This window comes from Balaenoptera borealis (assembly GCF_965194805.1).
Source record: "Balaenoptera borealis genome assembly, chromosome: 16".
NCBI classification, from domain to species: Eukaryota; Metazoa; Chordata; class Mammalia; order Artiodactyla; family Balaenopteridae; genus Balaenoptera; species Balaenoptera borealis.
In genome coordinates, this window is record NC_138872.1 from 31,037,277 (window position 1) to 31,054,769 (window position 17,493).

At 52.1% G+C, this 17,493-nt stretch overlaps 2 protein-coding genes and 1 pseudogene across 13 annotated transcripts; 1 reads left to right on the forward strand and 2 right to left on the reverse strand.

The window, feature by feature from the left end:
* Positions 1–165: 165 nt before the first annotated feature.
* On the forward strand, positions 166–1,367 carry LOC309612892 (c-Myc-binding protein pseudogene; annotated as a pseudogene). Its single transcript has one exon. The product of its transcript is annotated as a c-Myc-binding protein pseudogene (transcript).
* Positions 1,368–3,859: 2,492 nt separating this feature from the next.
* Positions 3,860–9,559, reverse strand: SPEF1 (sperm flagellar 1). Of its 11 annotated transcripts, none has more exons than XM_082359180.1 (8): positions 7,225–9,556; positions 5,925–6,036; positions 5,417–5,574; positions 5,200–5,250; positions 4,992–5,052; positions 4,655–4,778; positions 4,452–4,555; positions 3,860–4,306 (listed from the first exon to the last, which is right to left on the reverse strand). In XM_082359180.1, exons 2-8 carry the CDS (start codon positions 5,996–5,998, stop codon positions 4,156–4,158), a joined length of 723 nt encoding a protein of 240 aa, XP_082215306.1. In that variant the 5' UTR covers positions 5,999–6,036; positions 7,225–9,556; the 3' UTR covers positions 3,860–4,155. The 11 variants fall into 11 exon arrangements, 9 of the variants coding, with proteins under 9 accessions (XP_082215306.1, XP_082215304.1, XP_082215305.1 ...); XM_082359178.1 differs by having other exon boundaries at positions 7,160–9,556; XM_082359179.1 differs by lacking the exon at positions 5,925–6,036 and having other exon boundaries at positions 5,417–5,608; positions 7,160–9,559.
* A 316-nt stretch (positions 9,560–9,875) lies between these two features.
* Positions 9,876–12,436, reverse strand: CENPB (centromere protein B). The gene has a single exon (XM_082359077.1). It carries the CDS (start codon positions 12,333–12,335, stop codon positions 10,524–10,526), a length of 1,812 nt encoding a protein of 603 aa, XP_082215203.1. The 5' UTR covers positions 12,336–12,436; the 3' UTR covers positions 9,876–10,523.
* Between the last annotated feature and the right edge of the window lie 5,057 nt (positions 12,437–17,493).

Consider the following 17,493-nt stretch of genomic DNA (forward strand, 5'->3'; position numbering starts at 1 on the left):
TCGATCGAAGGGGTGGGGCGAGGGCACTTCGGACCACTAAGCGGGCCCCAAAGAACCGCCAACGGGCGTTGCGCCTCTGCGTCACCTGCAGGAGCCCCTGCGGCTGCGCCGTGCGAGCCCACGCCCCGGGGCCCGGCAAGTTCTCGCGATGAAGTCAGCCGGGGCGCTCTCTGTGGCCAGGCGGCAGGATACCGCAGAAGCGAGAGAAGGAAGAAGCGCCTTTAATAGGTCTTACGCGTGTCCACTTTCAGCCTGGGGGTTTGCACCTCCTGTCTCCGCCCAAGTTGGAAGGGGCGTCCCCTGGGCTCTGTCCCCTTGAGCGGCCGTAAGGTGGGGCTCAGAGCTAGGTGGGGCACTTGAAAGTCGCCTTTCTTCCGAGACTTCCAAGCCCGCATTGGCAGTCGATACGGGCATCGCTAGGTCCTGTCCGGGAGCGGAGGAACCCTCCATTCTTCCCGCTCTGCGATCCCCGGGTTTCGGCATCTTCCCCTTACGTCCCATCCCTCTGCCTCGGAGGAAGCGCTCCTGTGAGGACCTGAGACGCGTTCTGGGTGCCCTGCCGGCCCGGATAAGAATCAGAACAAAGAAGGCCCGCGGGGTGGGGTTTGGGAGAACCTGTGCAGGAGCTGCCGGGGACCGCAGCCTCTGCTCTCGATCTCCACGGAGGCGGTCGCAGTGGCAGGGGGATGTGCCTAGTTCAGCGACCTGGGGTGGGATGTGGGCGCCTGCACAGAGTCTGGGAGCAGAAACGTAGCCCTCGAATCTTTAAGGGTTCTAGCCGCTGCTGCGCCTGCAGGTCCTTGAACAACAACCCCTCCCGATTTCGCTGGCTGGAACAGGGTCCCTAAAGTACCCGCGGGGGGCTGTCACTATGGCCCATTACAAAGCCGCCGACTCGAAGCGCGAGCAGTTCCGGAGGTACTTGGAGAAGTCGGGGGTGCTGGACACGCTGACCAAGGTTTTGGTAGCCTTATATGAAGAACCAGAGAAACCTAATAGTGCTTTGGATTTTTTAAAGCATCACTTAGGAGGTGCTACCCCAGAAAATCCAGAAATAGAGCTGCTTCGCCTAGAATTGGCAGAAATGAAAGAGAAATATGAAGCTATTGTAGAAGAAAATAAAAAACTGAAAACAAAGCTTGCTCAGTATGAACCACCTCGGGAGGAGAAGCGTGCTGAATAGGATTCTTCTCAGTTGAAAAGACACTGAAAAATGGTTTTGTATGACTTGAATAGTTTGTATAGTATATAATCTTTTCCGAACAGATGCTATAGCACTCTTTTAATATGTTAAATTCACCTATCACACTTTAACTGTTATAAACACATATACTTAGAATCACCAATAAAAACTCAATATAACTTTCTTTGGGTCTTAAAAGCAGGAGAATCAAAAGGGAATCCTGAAAAAAAATCTAAACACAGCCATCTAATTCATTACCTTAAAAGACATTCTGTTTATTAGTCTGACTAGGAATGATGGTACTGGTTGTATTTTAGCCGAGGAAGTTTAGCATGGAGCTATTCCTTGGTTTAGTTCAGGATATGAACACAGGTACAGTCATTCTTTAAAATGAAGATGACAGTGTTGTTTATATTCTCTGTAGGCAGCTGGAGAGATCTGTGTGACATAAGATACTGTTGCATGGGGTCTCATGAATCTTCTGCTCTTGTTTATATAATGCGGAACAAATGACTCTTTGCCACCACTTTGCCTTAGATAACTGTGTGTGTGCCAGTGTGAACTCTGACACCACGTTTCCTTCTATGCAATCATGCCCTATCTGATAATGTTGCCTTGCTTTCCTGTGTGCTTCCGTGGGTCCCAGTTGCACATTGGCCTTTCTGTGTTGTTTTTCAACTTGCTATAATAGCAGTTATCCTGATTGTAATTTATATAACTTTAAAGAGAATCACACTGTTCCCCTGCCTTACTTGTTGCTTAGCTGAACACAGAACAGAGGCAATATAAAATTCTGGGTTCACGCACAAGCTGGGACGAGAAGGGGAATGAGCCATATATCGTGGAAAATTATAGTTTGCAGGTATAATTATATAGTGCTTTTTTCCCCTCAAAGTATTTTTCTAGCCTTGAATTCATTTTATCTTCATTATCCCTGTGAAGTAGGTAGGCAAGTATGAGGGGAGGTGGGGTGCTGAATTTTTAGGCCAAAGACTGATATGAATACAAATTATTTACTAATTGTAGAACCTTGGGCACATCAGTTAATTGCTCTGAGATTCACTTTCCTCATCTGTTAAATGGGAATAATATCTGTGCTGCCTACCTCACAGGGTTGTTGTGAGGGTCAAATGGAATGTATGTGAAAGATTTGTAAATGGTAAAGCACTAAAAAAATAAATAAATAAATAAAAATAAAAAAATAAAGTACCCGCGGGGAACGGTCCCTTCTTCCAACATAACTAGGAGAGAGATGGTATGGGTGGCTTAAGGCCAGCTTCCTTTCAGAAAGAGCGGGGTCACTGCCTTTGGGGAGCCCCCAAGGCTCCTACCCTCCGCTGGATCCCTGTGGCCCCTAACCTATCTTCTGGTCTCTGGTGAACACACTGTCGGCAAATTAATCTTGATGAGCTATTGTTACCATTGAATCCTCCCCTGCTCCAAAGCGCTCTGTGCTCTGGGACTGTCTCCAGAAGAGCCTCAAACTTTTTAGCATCATTTTGGGTGATGCGTGCACACTCTGACGTTTGAGATCCTGTCTCCAGCATGGTCATTGGGAGATTTATACATTCTGATCCCAGCCCATCCACTCTTGCCAGATGCTTTCTTATTACCCAACCCACCATTCCATGTGCCCCGGTATGCCTCCCCCACAGTTGTATTCACATGTCTATTCTATTCCTCAAGCTCTAAAGGTGGCAGGCAGTGCACCCAGAGTAAGCTATAGATGTATTTTGTTTAATCCACATGGGGCTTTAAAAAATTCTTATTCTTGGGCTTCCCTGGTGGCGCAGTGGTTGAGAATCTGCCTGCTAATGCAGGGAACACGGGTTCGAGCCCTGGTCTGGGAAGATTCCACATGCCGTGGAGCAACTAGGCCCGTGAGCCACAACTGCTGAGCCTGCGCGTCTGGAGCCTGTGCTCCGCAACAAGAGAGGCCACGATAGTGAGAGGCCTGCGCACCACGATGAAGAGTGGCCCCCGCTCGCCGCAACTAGAGAAAGCCCTTGCACAGAAACGAAGACCCAACACAGCCAAAAATAAATAAATAAATAAATAAAAACTCCAAGGAGACCCAGTCATAGCGGAGCCTCCACAATTAAAAAAAAAAAAAAATTCTTATTCTTCCTCTTCCTCCTCCTCTGCTTCTTCTTGTTCCTCTTTTGAAATATCAGAAGATCTAACAACATGGACTCAATTCCAGCCTGGCACCAAAGGCTTATGGCACCAAAGGCCAAGGTATCTTGGTCAGGGTTGGGAGTCAAGCTTGGCCTTGGTCCACAGAACTTGGGGTCAGTCTGTGGGCAGGGTTGGGAGTCATACAGAGGACAGGTTTAGGGGTGAGTCCATAAGCAGGGTTGAGGGTGACTATGTGGCTACATTTGGTGAGAATCTGAAGCCTGGGTTTGTGGTTGGGTTTGGACAGGGTTGGAGGACACTGTGAGGATAGGTTTGGGGGTCAGTCTAAGGCCAGAGTTAGAAGTCAGGCTGTCCTAGTGCACAAGACCTAACCCCTGGTGGTATCATCAACCTACCAAGCAGTGGCCACTTCAGGGCCCAGCTACCCACGAGTTGAGACCCACTCTGGGCCCACAAGGCTCTTTCACTTAAGGGGTGGGGGGTAACACAAGGGGGACAGGAAATCACTGCCCTCAGAGAACAGAAGGCAGGCACAGGAAGGAGAGCATACCTTTAATGGGGGCAACCCAGACATTCTTAACATAACCCGTGTGAGGGGAGGGCAATTGGAACAGGCACAGCCCATGTCTTCCCCACTCCTGGCTGAGCTCACTCCTCACCCCTTTCTCTTCAGCTGTTGCACTTTCCAGCCTCCAGTTGGGTCCCAGGTGAGTGCCCAGGAGGGGCAAGGAAGCCCCTCAGCTGTCTGGGGCAGCTTCCCCTTTGGCCCAGGGTACAGAGGACTAGCCTGGATGGAGACGCTGCTGTCATCAGAGCTGGGCAGGGAGCAGGTTCTAGGGGTGCGGACCGAGCTGGGGGACCACCCCCCCAAGGCCCAGCACAGGGAGCACCAAGGCAGAGCCCCCTCTGGTGTCAGGCACTGCTTTGGGGTGCATGCCAGGTCTCTGCATGTGGCTTCTAGGTTCTGGAAAGCAGTCCATTCTCCTGACCCGGATGGAGTGGAAGGAAGTGGCTCAGTCACGGGGCTCAGCTTGGAGGGTTCCTGTCCCACCGCCCCCCATGCTCACTCACACCCCAAGAGAGGGGAGGCGCTCTTGTCCCAGGAGGCTCATTGGACCAGCTGGCTCACCGCTGCTTACGCTCTGCCTGCTGGAGCCGCCGGGAGAGATCTTCGATGAGCACGTTCTTGAGCTGGAGCAGGTGCTCCAAGCGTCTCACCTTCATCTGCAGGACCTGGGAGAAGCCCCACAGAGATCAAGCCCTGTGGCCTGCTGCCCCCGCCCCTGTCTTTCCAGGCCCCAATCACCCAGCGCCTTCCCAGTGCGCCCTCACCTGCACAGTCTCCTGCGAGGCCAACAGCTCCTGCTCCTTTTCAGCAATCTGGAGGACGAAGCTTCGGTCGCCCTGCAGCGCCTGGCTATACCCCAGAGGCCGGGGCACAGGCAGCCGGCCCACCCTGGGGTGAGAAGCAGCTTAGCCCAGGCTTGGATCTTGGGCCCCACCCTCACCCTTCCAGTGTCCCTCGACCAGACCTTCTCTCCCCGCCACGGTCCCCCACCCGTCCCTGACTTCCCTACCTTTCCAGGTGCAACCCTCACCCTCACCTCCTAGCCATGTGCATAGGGAGATTACCAGGCTTGGTGAGGTCAGGAGCTCCCAGTTTCCTTACCTGAGCTGCCCCCCTCCCTGGGGGTCTGGAGCACCTTCCCCTCGGGCCTTCTGGGACAAACCTGAGACAAGGCAAGTGTAGGAGTAATCCTGATGGAGCCCTGTTTTCCTGTCTTCCACCTCCCCACACCCGCAACCCTTCCCCCACAGGATGGAAGGACAGGAGGAAAGCTCCTCCTGGGAGGGAAGAAAAGTGAAGGCCACTTTACCCACATCCATGTAGTCAGTGCCATCCTGGGGAGCCAGCTCCTGAAAGAACCCCCAAGGTCTGCTGTGAGCTCAGGCTGCCCACCCCCAAAGAGCACCCCACCCCCGCCAGGCTCCCTTTAGCCAGGCACCCTTCTCCCACACTTATTGCTGAGGCAGAGCGTTCTGCTGCCTGGGAACCTCCCCCAGAGCAGTGCAAGAAACTGGAGTGTGGTGGCACCTGTAAGGAGCTGGTGCCGTGCTTCCTGCGCCTCTGCTGCTCCTCCAGGCACTGCCTCAGTGGAATGAGCACCAGCTCCACCACGCCTGGGGCACACTGTGCGATCTTGCGCATCACGTCAGCTGGTACAGAGAAGCTCAACTTGTTCAGCACCTTCCTGGGGGGCAGACACAGGGATGGTGGACTGGCTCCTGGGGGGGATGAAGTGAAGGGTTGGGGGATGGAAAGGGGTGCAGCAGTTGCAGCCCTTCAGTGCACAGCCCTGGGGGAATGGAAGGGCACCCAACCTGAGCCCAGTGTTTATATGTCTCGAGGGTCCTTGTCACCTCCCCAAAAGAAGAGTCCCTTGATTTTCTTACCAGACAGATTCTGTCTGCATTGTCCCTTCCCAGCCAGCCACCAGCCTGGACTGTGGAGACCACAGGAGGTGGAGGGGCTGGGCAGCCCTTCCTGGGATCCCAGGGTAGGGGCTGGAGATCCCACTAGTGTGCCCAGGTATTCTGCTACCTGTTCAGGTGACCCCAGTTGCTCAGCTTCTGCTGGAGAGAGTTAGCAGGAACATAATTGTGCATCTCCACCATCTTGGGGAAGTAAAACTTGATGACCTCTGCAACCAGGACTGAGGGATAGGGGGTGGGAGCAGACATGGAAGTTGTAGAGATGGGTAAGGAAGAATGGGGAGGGAGAAGGAATGGGTGGGATGGGAGAATCAGGGTTTGCAGAGTGGTGGGGCCAAGTGGAGAGGTGGAGATGTGGAAAGGGGTAAGGATGATATGGAGGTGAGGTAAGAAAGCAAGATCAGTGATCAGCCAGAGACAAAAATTCCAACACACCCCAGAGGAGCTGCATTCCTTTGCCATTAACTCGGGGGATATAAAAACTAAGGGCTCTGGTCCTCTATGAGTCTCAAAGAGAACCCTTCAGGAGGCTGGGGCCTCACCCTAGGAATTGACATAAATACACACACACACACAAAATGACACAGAGATGCAGAAACACATACACAGACACATACTTCTATCACTGGAGTTCTAAGAGACAGTCACCAACACACACACACAGAAGCACAAAGTGTCACATATGCACCAATATACACATAGAGAGATGCATACTTCTGTTATTAAAATCCCAGGAGACAGTCTTCGACACACACCTACACAATCACAAAGAAACATATGCACACAACATCCCCACTCATACATACAGGACAGAACATGTCAACACACATATGACCAAACACATGCTCAGACTCCCACAAGACAGATATACAGAATACAGGAATAGGCATGCACACACACAGAGATGTACAAATACATACACAGAACGCATCTTAGTCATTAAAGTCCCAGGAGGGAGTCACAGACTCAGATTCAGACACACACACACACACACACACACACACACACACACCACATGCATAAAGGATAGAACATGTATACATAATATGGACACACACATGCCCACATACCCAAGATGCACACTTCTACAACTGAGGTCCTAGGAGATAGTCAGACATCCCTCCCACCAACCCACCCCCACCTCCGCCGCCACAAGCACACAAGCACAAGAGACATGTATGCACACACACCCCGTACACCCGTACATACAGGACAGAACGCGTAGACACACAAGGACATAGGACATACAGAACACACCCAGGCGCGCACGCGGACACACACACACACGCTGGAGCTCACACGTCTGTCACACACACACACACACGCACACGCTGGAGCGCACACCTCCGTCACTGAAGTCCCGGGAGAGATTTCGCTTGGGCCGGGACAGAGGGATGTTGTCTACCCACAGGTACAGTTGGTGCAGCGCTTCCTCGTCCACGCTGCCCGCCATTGGCGCCCTCAGAAAGGTCAGGCCGTTCCAGCTGTGCAGCGTCCAGGTCCAACCTCACGACCCCTCAAGAGCTTCCTCTATCGCCACTGCAGCCGCGCAGATCCTCCTCTGCCTCTCTAACCCAAAGACTCACTTCCCAGCTGGGAGCGGCCATATTGTTTTCTGAAACCATGGCAACCATGCTCGACTCGCTGGGGAGCAAGGGCTTCTGGGAGTTGTAGTTTCCCCCCTCCCGCTACCTCCTCTCAGGCCCCAGCTTTGAAAAGGCGGTTTGTCTTGTCCACCTCCCAAAAAGAAATCACCTCTGCCAACTGCTCACCAGACATTGGCCCACTCTGGGAACTGCCAAAGCCAACCAGGCCTCTAGAACCCCTGCATCAGTATCCTCAGGACAAGGAAACTCCTCCAGGGTCCTTTAGCAATCAGTCCCAAGTGAAGGCAGCATCCCAGTGTCAGCTTTATCTGGGGGTCCACTGTTAATCACCAGCTGCTTCGCATCTGGACTGTGTGGTAGGCTGGGTGACAGTGCCTCCTTGCTAGGTCCCTCCTCAAAGCTCTGTGCTCACAGGGCCATCCCCACACCACTGCCCCCCACCCGCCAAGTAGTGTCCCAGTGAGGCATTTTATATGTAACCCAGACTCCCAGGGAGAGCATCAGAGCTCAAGGCCAGTGTCTTGGGCAGGTCATTTATAGTCCTTAACCCTATTTCCTCCTTCGTGAAATGGGGATGGTTCTCACCTACCGTCCCTAAGGAGTAATAGGGAGAATGGGAAGGATATTTACATAAGACCTGTATTTGGGGACTGGGGGAACAGGAGTTAGTTATAGGTACAGGAGCTTCAAGAGCTCCTGTAGACACTTCCACATCCCTCATCTCCAAGAGCTATTCTTCCATGGGTTAGAAACTGAGTCAGTAACCAATTCCTTTAGGAATATGGTTAGGTTTAGGAATTCCTTAGTAAAGGGGCACTTCTAGAGTCAGCCTGGGGAGAGAGCTTGCTTCTGCCACAGACTAGTGGTTTGGCTTTGGGCACCTTACTGAACCTTTCTGTTCTGTGTTTTCTCATGGTTTTACCTACTTCATAGGGGCTTTGTGAGCATCTAAAGTACTTAGCATAGAGCCTGGCACACAGCAAGAGCCCTATTAATGTCAGTTGGTGTTATCATTAATGAGATAATCTCAGTTCCAGCAAAAGAGGTGTTCTTGTTGGCAAGAGACAAATGGAAGTATTTGCCTTGTTGGTATTTGAGGTGAGGGCCTTGGATTGGCCAGGGGCACCTGGTGAGAAGGCTACTGCTCCCACATATTTACTCCAGAGCAGGCCAGGGGGTAAGCTGGGCTTCCTTGTCTCATCCTCCAGGGCTCAGATGGGGACTGGATGGGGGCCAGGGTCGGGGCTGGGAATCCCAACTGCTTTTTTGCTTTCACTTAGTTCTGAAGCCTTCAAGGCCTGGAGGGAATCCCTGAGAGTCAGAGGTACGGAAGGGAAAGTCATTCCACCTTCTTGTTTAAAAAGATGACTTGGATAACTGCCTGCAACCCCCCTCCCCCGCCCCCACATTCCAGGGTGGAGAGAGGAGGAACTGTGAGGAGGTGGGGGCAGGGAACCACATGGGTGATGTGCCAGCCTCAGTAGAGGTGGGAAAACCGGTTTGGGGCCCAGAGCTGCTGGCCTGCTCAAGCTCAGGCCCTCCCCTCACTGGAACCACTGGGGCCTGAGGGCCTCAGTGACAAAGGGCCTGGGAGGGGTGAGCTGGCCCTGAAGAGAAAGGTGGGGTAGGATCAGCAGAGGGCCTGTCCTCACCTTTGGATGGGGGCAGGGGGGCTCTAGACGGTACCACACAGGGAGTGGCTAACCTCTTGGGGCTGCAATGTGTCCCCAGCAATTTCACCTCCATCCTGACACTGTTCCCAAGGATAGCCACCAGGATTGGAAATGCCAATCACTGAAAGGCCTAGAGGACTCCCTCTTAAGGCACCATACAAGAGATGCCCCTACAAACTCCAACCTGGACCACAGGAGCTGCCCCAACACTCCTTTCTTTCTGCCCTCCGACCCCTCTCCTGCAGGGATCTTCTTTAATGGTCCTTGATAAGCCTAGTTCCCAGGTGCCTATAGTTTAATTTGGCCCTCCAGGGACTGTTGGCTCCCTCCCTCCTGTCCCAGCCAACTGACCCAAAAGTTTTAACCCCAAAGCAGTGCAAGGCCCAGCTTGCTCAAACCCACCCCCAGGCAGGTGCATTGAAGACCCCTCCCACTCAAGCCTAGGCAACACTTAGATATACATGTTGCCCCTCACCCTGGTCAGGGCCTGGGCTGTAGCCACTCTCTCAACATTTGTCCCACCAGAGCAAGGACCAAAGGGAACCAGGAAAGAAAGTGTCCCCAAGACAGACGCAAGCCCAGACCATGAAGGATGCACCCTTGGCTGTTAAAATGTCCACTCCCACAAAAGGGGGGTGGACAGATTTATTGAATTCAGACTGGGAAAGGAGCAGCTGGATGGCTGGACTCTGGGCCCAGCCCCAGGACCCCTGCCCAGGATAGGGCCCTGCCAGAGAGGGAGGAGAGGCATGGGGCCTGCAGCTGCCCACAAGGGAAGTGCCCATTACCACTCCTCTGGAGAGCCTCTTGAGAACCTCCAATCTGGAAAGAAAACCAAGGGCCAAAGTAACATGGACTGGGCCAGAGGAAGGGGTTGGGGAAGTGGGGAAGCAGGCAGAGGCAGGCCCAGGAGCCTGCGGTTAGACTGTGCTTCTCAAGGCGGCCTCGGGGCAGGGATGCGGGGCTGCCAGCCTTGTGGGGTCCTAGGCTGGACTTTTCTCTGGAGCCCTTCCCAGAATGGCTTTGGGGTCCCCCCCACCAAAGACCTGGTGTGGATGGCAGAGGGGAGAGGCACTCTCTGGCCAGGAGCTTCCAGGGTCCATCCCTGGCTGCTACTGTGGCCTAGTCCACTGATGGCACGGTGTGGTAGCACCGGACAGCTCCCCACCCTCCCCACCTGGTCCCCCAAGCCCAGGGGCAAATAGGGAGGAAAGAGGATTCTGAGAAAGAGGCAATAAGCAGGCAGTGAGGCTGACACCAGCCCCAGGCCCTACCGAGGTGACTGGGCCTGTCACAAGACCAGGAGAACATCACTAAAGGATCTGGGGCTCCCCACTCTGGCTCCATCCACAACAGCTGCCCAGAGAGTCCTCTGCCCTGGGCTGGTGCTGCCACATCCGGGTTGGGGGCATGGCTAGGCCCAGTGGCTCAGCTTTGATGTCCAAGACCCCGAACTCCTGCCTGCCTGGCATGGTTCTTCCTGGTCACGTGGACCAAGTCGTGTTCCAAGTGGAGGATGTGGCTTTGCACACGGTCATCAATGGGGAAGGAGGTGAGGTACCTCTTGACCATAGCAAAGTAAGCCATGGCCTCCCCAAAGCTGGGTACAGGCACCTCATCACCATCCTCATCATCATCTTCGTCATCTTCGTCCTCCTCCTCATCATCTTCCTCTTCTTCCTCACTGTCTGACTCAGAGTCCTCCTCACCTTCCAGGAAGTGGAGGGTAGGGCACTGGACCTCCTCCTGGGCGCCATAACCCCCGAAGCTGCCACCAGCCTCCACTACTCCCTGGGCCCAGTCCTCAGCCTCCAAGCCCTCAGAGGAGCTCTCCTCCTCCTCCTCTTCCTCTTCATCACTGTCATCAACATCACCCTCCTCTTCTACCTCCTCTTCTTCCCCCAGCTCCTCTCCTTCCCCCACTTCCTCCTCTTCCTCTCCATCTTCCTCCTCCTCCTCCTCCCCTTCACCCTCCTCTTCCTCTTCCTCTTCCTCCTCCTCTTCCTCCTCCTCCTCCTCTTCCTCCTCCTCGCTCTTGAGGGCAGTAGTGATGGTAGCATTAGGGCCACCCCCAAAGCCAGCCTCACGAAAGCAGGTGGCTATGTCCGAAGGTTCCACAGCCTGCCAGGCTGCAGCAACGAAGTGCAGGGCCTCCATAAGGCCTAGCTGCAGGCCTGAGCGATCCTGGCCCTCTAGCGCTGCCATGGCCTTGAGCAGCATAGCCTGGCGGTAGTGGCCCTTCACCTGTTGGACCACTCCACGCTCCAGCGGCTGAACGGTGCCTGGCGGGAAGAAGGCTAGCTGCACATGCCTCAGGCCCGAGGTATCCAGGGACTGGGCAGCCAGGCGGCCAGCCAGCAGCAGGACTCGCCGAGATTCTGCAGCCATGCGGGTGTCCAGGGCCTTCAAGTACTTGGCCAGGGCCTGGGTGGTGACACCACCCTTAGAGTTGGCGGTGTAGTCGCAGGGCAGGCCGGCTTGGCCTGCACGGGGCTTAGCGGACTTGCCGGCTACAAGTGGGGGAAGCTTCTCACTGCCGTCGGCATTGGCGCACAGCAGGACACTCAGGCGCTGGGTGGCCTTGCGTGCCCGTCCATCACTGCCACACAGCCCCGCGGCCTGGTCGGGCAGGAAGTCGTACCACAGACTGGTCTCAGTGGCACTGAACACGTCCTGGGAGGCGTAGCCCTCAGCCACCGACGGCGGCTGCTCCTCCCGAGCGCGCCAGCCCGTGGTACCCCCACCGCTGCCCTCCGAGGGCACCGTGGGCGGGCTGGCGGGCGCCGCTGGGGGCCGGGGGGCAGCGCTGCGCGACCGGGCGCGGGCCACGCCGCTGCAGGACACCACACCGTGGCGCCGGCGGAAGCGGTCCAGCCAGCCGTTGGAGGCAGTGAAATCGTCCATGCCCAGCTCCTCGGCTATACGCAGAGCCTTCTCCTTGAGGATGATGCCCTTGACCGGCAGGCCGGCGGCGCGGATCTGCTGGAACCAGGCGATAAGCAGCCCCTCGAGCTTGTCGTAAGGAGACAGCTTGTTGGTCTTGCGGCAGGTGGAGGCTACACCGTACTTGCGCTCCGACGCCAGGATGGCGCGCTTGTTCTTCAGGATGGTGCTCAGCGTAGACGGCGGAATGTTGAAGCGCCGCGCGATCTCGCCCTTGCGCAGGTCCGGGTTCTCCTCCACCTCCTGGATGATCCGCGACTTCTCCCGGAACGTCAGCTGCCGCCGCTTGGGGCCCATCCCGGCGCGCCCCCCGCCCCGGGGCCCGGCGCCACCGCCGCCGCCCCGGGGCGGGGGGCCCGGGCCCGCGGCGGGGGGCACCTGGCGGCCTCTCCTGCTCGCCCCGCCCGAGACAAAGCGGCTCGCGGGGCGGCGGGCGGGGCGGCGACCCGGCCGGGCCGGGGGCACCTTCGGGGGCGCCGGCGGGCGCGGCGCCGGGCGGCGGGCGGCAGGCGGCGGGCGCGGGCGAGGGCAGGAGGCGCGGGAGCGGAAGGCAGGAAGTGCCGCGGCGCGGGCAGCTGGGAGCGCGGCGAGCAGGGCGGAGCGGGCAGAGCGGGATCTCGCGGGAAGCGCGGGGACGCCCGGCACCGCCTCCAGCCCTCCGTGCCCACCCTCCTCCCCGTCCCGGACCGACCGCGCGGGGGCGCTTCGGCCTGCTTGAACCGCTAGCGCTCGGGCGTCTGGTGACCCGCCGGCAACGGTGCGGGCCGGGGCGCTGTGCCCGGCCTCTGCACTGCGTGGGCAGCGATTTGTTGCTTATAAAGAATAACAACTATGTTTTGTCTTTTTTATTTTATTAAGGTAAAAATAACCCAAGTTTTTTGCGGAAACTGAAAAATACAGGAAACTAAAAAGCACCTTTCACCCCAACACCTGGAGAGATGCGCAGGTCACATTTTGATACATTTACTTCCAGTCTTTTCTCTAGGCGCATGCAGTTGTTTTTTTTGGCTGTGTTGGGTCTTCGTTTCTGTGCGAGGGCTTTCTCTAGTTGCGGCAAGTGGGGGCCACTCTTCATCGCGGTGCGCAGGCCTCTCACTATCGCGGCCTCTCTTGTTGTGGAGCACAGGCTCCAGACGCACAGGCTCAGTAGTTGCGGCTCACGGGCCTAGTTGCTCCGCGGCATGTGGGATCCTCCCAGACCAGGGCTCGAACCCGTGTCCCCTGCATGGGCAGGCAGATTCTCAACCACTGCGCCACCAGGGAAGCCGCTGCAGTTTTCTTTTTAAAAATTTATCGCATAAACCTGGCATCAGACGATATAGACTGTGTATTGGCATCTCCTGCTGTTTTACCTGGCATCAAGTGATGAAAATATTGCCTTACTGATAAAGTACTGCCAACAAACTTTTTAATTGTTGCATATTGTTCCAATTATGGTTGAACACTAATCGATGAGGCCTATTGTTACACATTTAGGTTATTTTTATAAGCAACACTATAGTTTTAAATCTGGTTGATGATGATCCCACAATTCATAGATAAACACTGATAACATCTCGGTGTGTCACTTTCTGTGCTGTTCCATGCATTTAGCCATAAATGTTTGTGTTTGCACCTACAGAAATAATGCCATGTATGTACATAAGCATACATACATACAAATCCCTGAAACCTCTTCCTCCACCAAACACATAAACATGACAAATTCTTAAAACAATGAATGAATTGCAGTGTTTTTTTAAAAAAAAATCTTAAAGTAGCCTGAGGAGTAGGCAGAGAGGAAGGCTGTGACCCAGAGGGACAGGCTGAGGATCTGGGGCTGGATGAGGCTTCAAGAAAATGGGTGTAGACGAAGAAGAAAATAGCACCAAAGACAGTGCTGGGGTTCTCCAAGGTTAAGGGCTCAAGAAAGAACTAACAAGAAACGCGGGAGGAGCAGCTGAGGCAGTAGGAGGAAATTCAAGTTCATATACTGTTCTGGAAGCCAAGGGAAGAAAGTATAATTCACTGCTGTTTTAGTGTGCATTTCTCTTTTCATATGTGTATTGGCCATTTGAAGCCTGAGAATTTTCTAGTCATATCTTTTGCCCTTGTTTATCTTTTGTTGACTTTTAGGAATTCTTCATATGCTTTGGACATAAAATCTTTAAGTATATTGCAAATTTTTCTCCCAGTCTGCCACTGTCCTTTTACTTAGCCTAGGGAATCTCAGATATGAGAAATTTTTAATCTTTAATTAGACAGGTCTGTCAGTTTTTTCCTCTATTGCTTTTGGATTTTGTGTCTTGCTTAGAGAGAGCTTCTCCCCCTTCCCCCACCTCAAGACATAAAAAATATCCTTCCAATCACAAGGTCCAGAAGAAAACTTGGGAGATTTTTTCCTTTAGGAGCCAGATCAATGCTTGGCCCATAATGGGTATGAGGTCGCTGTGCAGAAGTAAATGTAGGACCACCTGGCTGAGGACTCCTTCCCACAAACCTTCAGGAAACCAAGTCTACAGTTTTGGAGGTTTCATCCATGTGCGTGTATGTCCTCCTGCCTCCCCACCCATCCTGACTTATAATCAATGGTTGTTTGGGTGAAATGACTATGGATGAGCTTTTTTTTTTTCTACTTTGCTGAATTTTCCAAGTTTTCTTCAATAGCAAGTACTACAGGCTCTTTAAAATGAAAAGGAGCACTTCCCTGGTGGTCCAGTGGTTAAGACTCTGCACTTCCACTTCAAGGGGCGCGGGTTCGATCCCTGGTCAGGTAGCTAAGATCCCACATGCCGTGCGGTGCAGCCAAAAATTTAAAAATAATAATAAAATGAAAAGGAAAATGGAAAGTTTGCTGAGAGGCACAAAGAATAGTGATGACGTAAGTGGAATGGGTATAGGCCTCATGGGCAGCTTTGGACAGCCTAGGCCAAGAGAAGGGAAGGTGGACTGTGGACTTTCCTAAGGTGGAGAATTGGAAAGATGGCACATTTTCATCACTTTATAAAGAAATCCCATAACCTTTAGCTATCATCTCCCTATCCACTCCCTGCCCCTTCCCTGGCTGGCCCTAAACAGCCACTAATTTACTGTCTGTCTATAGATTTCCCTGTTCTGAAGGTTTCATATGAATGGAATAATATCATGTGTCTTTTATGACTGGCTTCTTTCACTTAGCTTCATGTTTCAAGATTCATCCATGACATAGCATTTATCAGTACTTCATTCTTTTTTTATGGCTGAATAATATTCTGTTGTACAGATATATGACATTTTGCTTATCCATTTGTAAGTTGGTGGACATTTGGGTTGTTTCTATCTTTTGGCAATCATAAATAACTGCTATAAACATTTATTTGCAAGGACATATGTTTACATTTCTCTTGGGTATATACCTACGAGTGGAATTGCTGGGTCACATGGTAACTCTATGTTTAAATGTTTGAGGAACTGCCAGATGGAGATCATGTTCTTTTAATTAATCTAAAAATTATAATTATATTATTATTATGTTATAATATTATTCCAAATTATGTTCTTTGGAAGATATTTTCAAATACAGAAAATTTTTAGGATAAAACCATTTAATCATCATTAATTCCATCACTCAGAGAATACCCTTGTAGGATACTTATCTGTGCATTTTTCTTTTTTTTTAATAATAAAAAGAAAATTTATTTACTTATTTATTTGGCTGTGCTGGTCTTAGTTGTGGCACGGGGGTCTTTTAGTTGTGGCATGTGGAATCTTTAGCTGCAGCATGCGACCTCTTAGTTATGGCATGTGGGATCTAGTTCCCTGACCAGGGCTCGAACCCGGGCCCCCTGCACTGGGAGCACGGAGTCTTAGCCACTGGACCACCAGGAAGTCCCCTGTGCATATTATTTTTAATGGGACCACGCTAGGCATAATATTTTTTAGCCCGTATTGTAAAGATCTTCTCATGTCAATAAATATCTACATCAATTACTTTCAAAATTCTTTTACTCTAGAAACCCTTTCTCCAAAAGATCATTTTCCAAGAGCCCAATAGGTAATCATTCAATAATCAGCAATTATTATTGGGCTTGCCAGGTGCCAGGCATCCCTACCCTCCCAATACCTGTTCTCTTTAAATGCTTCAGGTATTGCACAGTATAGAGGAACCACCTTTGTTGGCTAGTTCCCTATTGAAGGACACTCAGCTTGCTCTCCATTTTTCATTGTTATTATGAACATACATCTCTGTGTACTTTTATCACCTTCTTAAGAGAAATCTCTAGAAGTAGGATATTGGGGTTAGAGACCAACCTTGGGCTTGGGCCTATTCAAGGTTCTGGGAGACGGGAGGAGAGGTAAATGACTTGGTCCCTGTTCTTCAATAACTCAGACTGAGAAAAAGAGATTCAGGAAAAGGAAAAGGAGATTTTGATAAATAAGGCCCATTCCTTCCAGCAGTTTCTCTTTAGGAATTCATTCTATACATATCTGTTGCATCATTTAAAAGCTAATAAATGTTCAGCATTAGGGAGTTGAGTAAATATATCAACTAAAAGAAAGCAAGGTATAAAACATTCTGGCAAGTCCGAATTGAGATGTGCTGTGTGTGTAAAATGCACATTGGACTTTGAAGGCTTGGTACCAAAAAAAAGTATGTAAAACATCTCATTAACAATTTTTATATTGATAACATGTTGAAATGATAACTATTTTCTTTTAAGCCAATTTACAAATACATTTTTTTTTTTTTAATTCATTTATGGCTGCTTTGGGTCTTCGTTTCTGTGCGAGGGCTTTCTCCAGTTGCGGCAAGTGGGGGCCACTCTTCATCGCGGTGCGTGGGCCTGTCATTATTGCGGCCTCACTTGTTGTGCAGCACAGGCTCCAGACGCGCAGGCTCAGTAGTTGTGGCTCACGGGCCTAGCTGCTCCGCGGCATGTGGGATCCTCCCAGCCCAGGGCTCGAACTCGTGTTCCCTGCATTGGCAGGCAGACTCTCAACCACTGCACCACCAGGGAAGCCCCGAAATGATAACTTTTAAAATAGGTTAAATAAAGTATTAAAGTTTCTTTTTCTTTTTTTTTTGTTTTTTCGTTTTTTAAACACCCTTCCTTTATTTATTTATTTTGTAATTTATTTATTTTTGGCTGTGTTGGGTCTTCATTGCTGTGCGCAGGCTTTCTCTAGTTGCGGCGAGTGGGGGCTACTCTTTGTTGCAGTGTGTGGACTTACTGCAGTGGCTTCTCTTGTTGCGGAGCATGGGCTCTAGGCAAGCGAGCTTCAGTAGTTGTGACACGCGGGCTCAGTAGTTGTGGCACGCGGGCTTAGTTGCTCTGCAGCATGTGGGATCTTCCCCGACCAGGGCTCAAACCCGTGTCCCCTGCCTTGGCAGACGGATTCTTAACCACTGCGCCACCAGGGAAGTCCTTTTTTTACTTTTTTAAATGCGGTTACTAGAAAATTTTAAATTACATATGTGGCTCGTATTTGTGCCTCC